General features: G+C 31.7%; 1 protein-coding gene across 1 annotated transcript; it reads right to left on the bottom strand.

Annotated features, from left to right (window-relative positions):
- Positions 1 to 1,014: 1,014 nt before the first annotated feature.
- On the bottom strand, positions 1,015 to 3,054 carry LOC106317114 (NAC domain-containing protein 101-like). The gene is made up of 3 exons (XM_013754968.1): positions 2,911 to 3,054; positions 2,119 to 2,293; positions 1,015 to 1,952 (listed from the first exon to the last, which is right to left on the bottom strand). The coding sequence occupies exons 2-3, from the start codon at positions 2,276 to 2,278 to the stop codon at positions 1,096 to 1,098; spliced, it is 1,017 nt and encodes a 338-aa protein (XP_013610422.1). The 5' UTR covers positions 2,279 to 2,293; positions 2,911 to 3,054; the 3' UTR covers positions 1,015 to 1,095.
- Positions 3,055 to 7,690: the final 4,636 nt, after the last annotated feature.

Below are 7,690 nucleotides of genomic sequence, written 5' to 3'. Positions count from 1 at the left end.
TTAAAACAGAGTGTATCACGGAAAATATATATGCTTGATTTTAGGTGTAGATAAGTAAATTAGTTAATATGTTAAAGATTTTTGTGAACAACCTATAATATTTAAAATATTTTTATTGTTATTAGGAAATCTTTTAATACGTGGGTGGTAGGTATGTATATATATTGAGTTTCTATAATCTCGTTTTGGGATATTTTTTTTTATTCGTTGATCAACATTGTTAAGTTTAGATTTTCGTAACTAATTTTGATAGATATTTCGGTATACAAATTGATTTTTGAATTGTACACCAAGACCAAGTTTGTTGTGAAAAGAATTTGTTTGCAATTACTAAACCAATGACTTCGTATGCCACCGATACTATAATCTGTGGTCAACGTTGTAACAAACTATATTAAACCGGTTTGATAGATTGTTGCAAGTACATGTATTTAAAGATTAAACCAATTACTCTATATGCCACAAAATGGATACTACTGTATAATGCTAGGTCTTGGATTTATTATAAAAACTTCCTAGTACGATATATAATATGAGCACTATCAATAATGAATAGTTAAACTCATAGTTTTGATATATATGGACCAAGTCCAACGAACCATACTGGTATAGTTTGTGTAGATTAGGAAATTGTTCAGCAAATAATTAATTTATATATTGTTTTAAATAGATACATCTTAATTACTCAGTGGCATGAGATTGTAATTTTTTAGGAAAAGTCAAGGTTATTTCAAATTTGTACTTCAGTTTTAATAGTTTAGATGTGTTATCCCTTTGTGTTCCCAAACTTGTAGTCTCAGTTTTATCAGATTGCATATGTTTTGAGTCTGCTCGTGTCATTATTTTTGCAATCTTATAAAAAAAAACTTGCGTGTGTCTGTTTAACGTAAATACATAATGTAGAAGTAAGTATGGGCGTTGTGTTTAACTAGAAAGTTACAAACACAAAAGTACTATAAAGTGTACATTTTTTTCTCAACAGTGTACACATTAAATAAACAATTTGGTGTAAAATATAATCAATAAGCAAGATGACCCTCAATTAATTAATTAATTATATATATCATATATGCCTTCCGATTTACGCACATGTGTTTACGTGTGTGTATTTTGAGCCCAAGAGAAAGATGGTTTCTCTTCAGAGAGATGATTATATGTTTCATTCGAAACATTATTAGATGGAGGATCTTGCTTAACTTCTTCCTCTTCTTGGCTCAAGATTAGCTGAGAAGCAACAAGCTTGTCAAGAGTTTGCCAGTCCATCAGTTGATCATTATGGTCATCATTGAGTAGTAGTTCTGGTTGATGATGATGATGATGATGATGATCAGTATTTGTGTTCATCATGGTCATATGAGCATCATCATTAGTAATAATATGACCATGATCACCTTCATCATGTCGTTGCATTAATGTGCTTGGTGCTGCGTTGATATTGCTTAATACAACACCATAATGGTCATTATCATTATCATGTAATGATGATGATGATGAGCCTTGAAACATTATTGGACCCTCAAGATCAGGAAGATGGTAGTAATTACCATTAGCGACTTCCATTTGCTGTCTGAACCAATTAGAGTCTTGCCTTGATGATGATCCCATCATTGTTCTTGGATTGTTGTTATTTATAGTTGTTAGTTTCTTCTTGAAAGCGCGACAAACTACCCATCCTTCCTCATGAGGTGGTCCATTTTCATCGGTCTCAAGTCGATATTCATGCATTATCCAATCGGACTTTTGACCATTTGGGGCACGGCCTTTGTAAAACACAAGAGTTTTCCTCATTCCTACAAGCTCTTGCTTCGAGTATATGGCCTTGTCTCGACCTGTTGCTTTCCAAAATCCCGAGCCTGTTGCTCTATTTGTCCGTGTCCCTGTTGGATACTTCTTGTCCTTGTAGCTAAAGAAATACCATTCCCTCTTTTCTCCTGCCCCTCTTCCACATAACTCTGCATATTATAAAAAAAACATTATCGACTATATATAAAATGTGAGTTACTATCTAACATATAAAGAACACGAGGCAATGCAATGCATATATTATCAATTAATTATATGAATTAGAAACATCTGAACCTTAACAACTAGTATGTTACCATGCAAGGACACGCATACCTTGGATGTCCCATGGCTCGATTTTGTAGAGATCAACATCTTTGATAACATCAACTTGTATTTCAGGGAATGCAACTTTATTCTTAAGATAATAGTCTACGAGTTCTTCATCGGTCGGATGGAATCGATAGCCGGGAGGAATGTGTGAGAGACTCTCCATTTGATATTTTTCTTTCTGCAATGTGGCAATTTGTAACATATACTTTATTTATCATCGGTAAATAGAAAGATTTGCATGTAACTAAAGTAAGTATTCAAGTAAGTTTACATAGAGATGTATCTTCCTTTTCCACACACGTAAAGATGGGTAAATAAAGTATCATTTCATTATGAAAATGTTACGTTTGATATACTCATAATATCTAGATTGAATTTCCACACATAAATGTTAAAAAGAAAAAAAACAATAATCATAGTATGCATGGTTTCAAACTAGTAGTTAACTTTCCATAATCTGCGTGAATGAAACAATAATTACTTCCTATCTTTTATTTCTTTCCTATTTGACTCTACATTTGATGAAAATGTTACTAAAAGGACGAAAAATAACAATGAACAACATTAAAAATCTCATACGTGAAAATAAGGATACAAACTTTTCCATTAAAAGGAGGAGAAAACCAATGTAGTTGTCTTAGAAAATAGTTGTACTTTTCTGAAAAAGAAGAAAATAGTTGTACTTATAACTCAAGATCTCGTACGAAGGTTAAACATTTTTGATACTATAAAAGATTTGATCACATCACGAGAGTTATAAATCACAAATGGTTCTATATACTGAAATAAACTTACTCGAGTCTTCTTCTTATATATGCAAGATTTATAAGAATATTCAATTTTTCCTCCTTTTGGTTCTTCTTCGTAGATTTTAGATAAAGAGACAAAAGCGTCTTGTCTTGTTTATGTTGAGGTCATGAAAGACTTAAGAGTGTTCCGATGATGGCGGATTCTCTAGGCTTATATGTACACATATTTATAGGCATATAAATGTAAACAGAGACAAAAACTCTCATGATGCAAAAGGAAATGTCCTCATTTTAATTTATGTGTTTTTCTCTAATACTTTATTAACATAAGAATCTATTTGGATTTTAACTAAGCTACCACTGTCTTCCTCTTTCTCTACCTGAAGAAGTGTTGCATAAGTTTTCACTTTTTATATGTGATATTATAAGGGGGAAAATGTGATTCAAGAAAAAAACAGTAAGATAAATAAAGAAATTCAGTAATAAAATAACGTGGCTTGACATGAGTGGTTACGTAATAACACAGGGAACATCATCGCGATGAAAAAGCTCCTTATCGCCTTCGGTGCTGGCCCCAGTTCGTATACTCATACCACGTTGGTCTTTTAATTCGTGATCTCAATCAACAAAACAAAATTTTCTTTTGTGGTGGTACATCGAATTCAGATAAATCAATACCGCAAATGAGTCCTCACTCGATGAGGAGAGGTTCTTAGTTTCGCCCAACATAACTATATACAGTGTGCTTGACAAAAACTTAACCGAGTTTTTAATTGTTAAAGACGTTATACACTTATATGTTCAGGGGTTGATAGATTTAATCTCGAATAAAGCAATGATCAGAGAAATTACAGGATCATATAAATCATTAGATTTTATGGTGAAATATTATGACCTAATGCTAGACTTTCTCTCGTTTTCTTTTTGATGGCATTTTTCTTTTTCTCATATGTCTGCGAAATTTCTATTAATGTAAAAATAAAATAAAAAGGTGGTTCAGCAGTACGCTTTCTATCTTCAACTCTCCACTTACAAACACTATGATTATTCCTGCAATCTCTATATCATTTTAGTATCTTTTACATATATACATAAACACATTATCTTCGTGAGTAATACGTACATAATCTATATGGATGGCTAACTCATTTACTGGGGTGGTATTTTACATTGTACAGTATATATATATAGTAGAAACATCCATGCATAATATAAAATAATGAAATAAAATAGTAGAGCTTAAACGATTAGTTTGAAAGAGTGGCTCTGTATGAAACATTTCCAGTAATTTTTACGAGCATAACATTTTGCTCTAGAGAATCATTTCACACGATCAACAAGTACGGTTGATTGTATATTTGTATCCAAAATAAACATTTAGATTATCTCATTGGATGATGAGACCAGGGACGAAGCTGGGGTGTAGATAGGGGCTGTTTGTGCACCCATAATTTTGTGGAAAACTAATGTATTCTTTCACAATTTTTTGTATGTGCACCATAAAATCTTTAAATTTAATACTAGTGCATCCATGAAAATAGTTGTCTGGATTCGCCTCTGGAGGAGACCCACAAACCGATTGTACTAATGATATTAATAAGTTTTACATTCAGGAAACTGAGAAAGTGTATATAAACAAAAACCATCATATCACACGTTTTCTTTGCCCAAAGCAGCTTGAAAAGCAATCGGTTAAGCTGGTTTGATCCTAACCGGTAAAGTCACGCCAATTCATCTTGTAGCTGAAGCCGCTGGGCTGGTCCCACTTGCAAGTAGATGATTGGACCTGAGTCCGACGTGGTCCTAGCTACTGTCAAGTCCATGGCCAACGAACTACCTTTCTTTTTCGGTCTAATAAGTGGACCTTAGCGTAACCTGCTATCATTCTATTGGAAGATACCTCATGTACATGACATGACACATGTATGGATTTGAATTGTTGCAAGAGTATAATACAACCATTTATTTCATTTTCTCTTTTGGTTCATCATGTCATTTTCTCTTTTGGTTCATCATGTCATTTTCTCTTCTCTCTAGTGATAAGTGTAGAAATAAAACAGAGCAAGTTTTGATAGAGACCAGAGCGATAATAATTATATATTGGTTAATGGTTATGATTTTGCAGACAGAGAGGAGTTAGTATATTGTTTGATGAATTCGCGCGTTTGAACAATCGAACGAGTATAAGAAGACCAGAACAGTGGAAAGTAGACTGTTCTTGTTGAATTTTACGGAGAATAAATGCTTGGAAGATTAATTAGTGGCGAGCATTTATAATTGCATATTCGAAATAAAATCAAAAGAAGAAGAGAGCAGATGATGAGGTGTAAATTTCTATTATTTCATGATTGGTTGATTGTTGAGTTGCGGAATTCATTCCACCAAGAAAACGTATTCATAGTCATATAAGCTTTAATTATTAGGCCATGTTTATTGAGAGATTCTTGCGATGTGTTTTTAAAAATTAAGAGACAGTTTTTATATTACGTTAAGAATTTCATCCTAAGAATCCTAATAAACATGCCTAGGGTATGACGACAACAAACGTACAAATACAAATTAAATCATAGGGCGCGCTAGAGTTTGATTTTGTCTTGTTAAAGCAAATCATAATATATTTATATATAATAGAAAATTTAGATCTTCCAGAGTGTGTCAAGACATAGACATGATTGACCCTTTATTCTAGTGTACTGATTAAACCTTTTCTTGCAATGCAATGTTGGCATGATATTATTGACTTTTATTCAATAATCATATTATTGACATGCAACGAGTAACATAAATGAAGAGCATTATTGTAGCATTTTCGTAACGTTGCTATGTTTTTATTTTGTTTGTAAGCTTTTTTTTTGTCAACTTGTTAGTAAGCTTTAAACCAATCAAAGTGTCTGTCTTTAGTTACAAGAAAGTAGATGCTATTAAAATTACCCGTGCACAAGAGTCGTAAATAATATAATTACCCCTTAAAAATAAACTCAAGTGTAAATAATTGCCAAAATATTCACACCTCTTTTACTTTTATTGCTTCATATATTTGCACTTTGTGAATACGTTTCCTTCACAGCTTGTCATCATTCCTGCCTATAATTCTAAATTATTATGGAGAACTCCCTCATTTTCATATAATTTTATTATTCTCTTATTTTAGAAAATATCATACGCTTAATAATAATGATACGTATAGCTATTAATCATATGACTATATATGAAATTAAAACAAATAAAGGACCGGAATTATTGTACTTAATTCAATATGGAATCGATTGTATTAATTATCTTCTCAAATTAGACAGTTTCTATAACTCTCATACACATTTTCTAAGAAGTAAACTAAGATATATTTGTAGTTACCTCTTTTTGTAAAAAGATAAAAGTTCTAGTTGGTCGATATTATTGAAAAATGAGAATATACAGTAAATATTTATAAATTAATATTTGATAAATTAATAAATATTGTTGATTCAAATAGATGTTTTATTGTAATTGCAACTATTAAAGTGTCACGGATTGAAATAAAGTTAAAACTTTATTAACAGCTTAGTAACGATTTGCAATAATAAAACCGGTTTAGATTCCTAAAAGTGATTCGACCAAGTGTACCGATTCGATCAAGTACGCATTAAACCGACCAAGTATACCAAGCACATTTAGATAGAAACAAAGAAACGGTATTGTTCCTGACTCGTCGGTTTTGAACGCAATGGTTCTTTGTTTGGTTAAGTTAAGGAGATTTGATGAGGCCAGAGCAGATTTAGATAGAGAGCTTCTAGTTATGTTCCTAGTAACAACGCTTGTCGCTTAGCAGTTGATGAGCTTTGTAATAAAGATGAGTATCTTGAGGCGTATCTTTATTTTGAACAAGTCAAAGCGAGAGGAAGTGGTTTAAGGATTTGGTGTTGCAAGAGATTGTTTAAGGGATTGTGCGGTCATGGTCACTTGGATGAAGCTGTTGGGATGTTAGATACTCTCTGTGAGATAACAAGAATGCTTCTGCCGGTTCATCTATATAAGTCTCTCTGTTACTCTAGATTGACCATTGAAGCAATTAAAGTAGTTAAAGACATGGCTTGATTTTTGGCCTCGTTAGTCACACCTGGTTGATTTATATTTTGTGTGAAGAGAAGAAGTTTAGAGACGCTCGTGCTTTGTTTGGTATTGTGGTTCAGTCTGGAAGATCTTTGTTGAATTGTACTAAACCTGGTTTGTTGAAAATGCTTAACCAGAATCAGCATTTTATTGTAAAGTGCTTGCAAATATGATGTAGTATAGTAAATTACATCTATATTATTAAAAGAGAAATACCCATTTGAAAATGGTCTTACTTCATTAATTAAACTCTTTTTTTTTGTGCTTTTTTTTTGTCAGTTGCATTTATGAAATATCCTAAAACGAATAAAACTGCCTAATTTATTACTTGTCTTTTGAGTTACATTAATGAAATATGCTTAAATGAATTTAAACTTTCTATTTTATTGTTTGTCTTTTTCAGTTACCTTAATGAAATATCCTTAAATAAATTTGAACATAATGTCATCTAATCAACCAAAAAAACTCATGAGTTATCCTTACGTGCATAATTTTAATAATGGAGATTTTTGAAAACGTGCATCATTAAAATGTTACCTAAAACATGCAGCACTAATATATAACATGCATCAATAAAACTAGAAATTGACTCACACAATTGTAAGGATATTATTTTCAGTTAATTAAATTTAAAAATAATTATTTATTCAAAAAATATTTAAGAATGGCTATGGTTTTAAAAATTATATGGTATTATTTGCTCATAACTCATTTGTCATTTGATAAATTGTTAGAAA

The sequence above is a fragment of the Brassica oleracea genome, chromosome C9, assembly GCF_000695525.1.
Source record: "Brassica oleracea var. oleracea cultivar TO1000 chromosome C9, BOL, whole genome shotgun sequence".
NCBI lineage: Eukaryota > Viridiplantae > Streptophyta > Magnoliopsida > Brassicales > Brassicaceae > Brassica > Brassica oleracea.
The sequence above is the reverse complement of the archived record's forward strand: the minus strand, read 5'-3'. Positions and strand labels throughout refer to the sequence as shown.

What these genes read in the sequence shown, in the direction of transcription:
- LOC106317114 (XM_013754968.1), bottom strand. Translation starts at nt 2,278, where the DNA reads ATGGAGAGTCTCTCACACATTCCTCCCGGCTATCGATTCCATCCGACC. An exon ending in CGAGCCATGGGACATCCAAG is followed by an intron (nt 1,953 to 2,118) that starts GTATGCGTGTCC and finishes TATAATATGCAG; the next exon opens with AGTTATGTGGAAGAGGGGCA.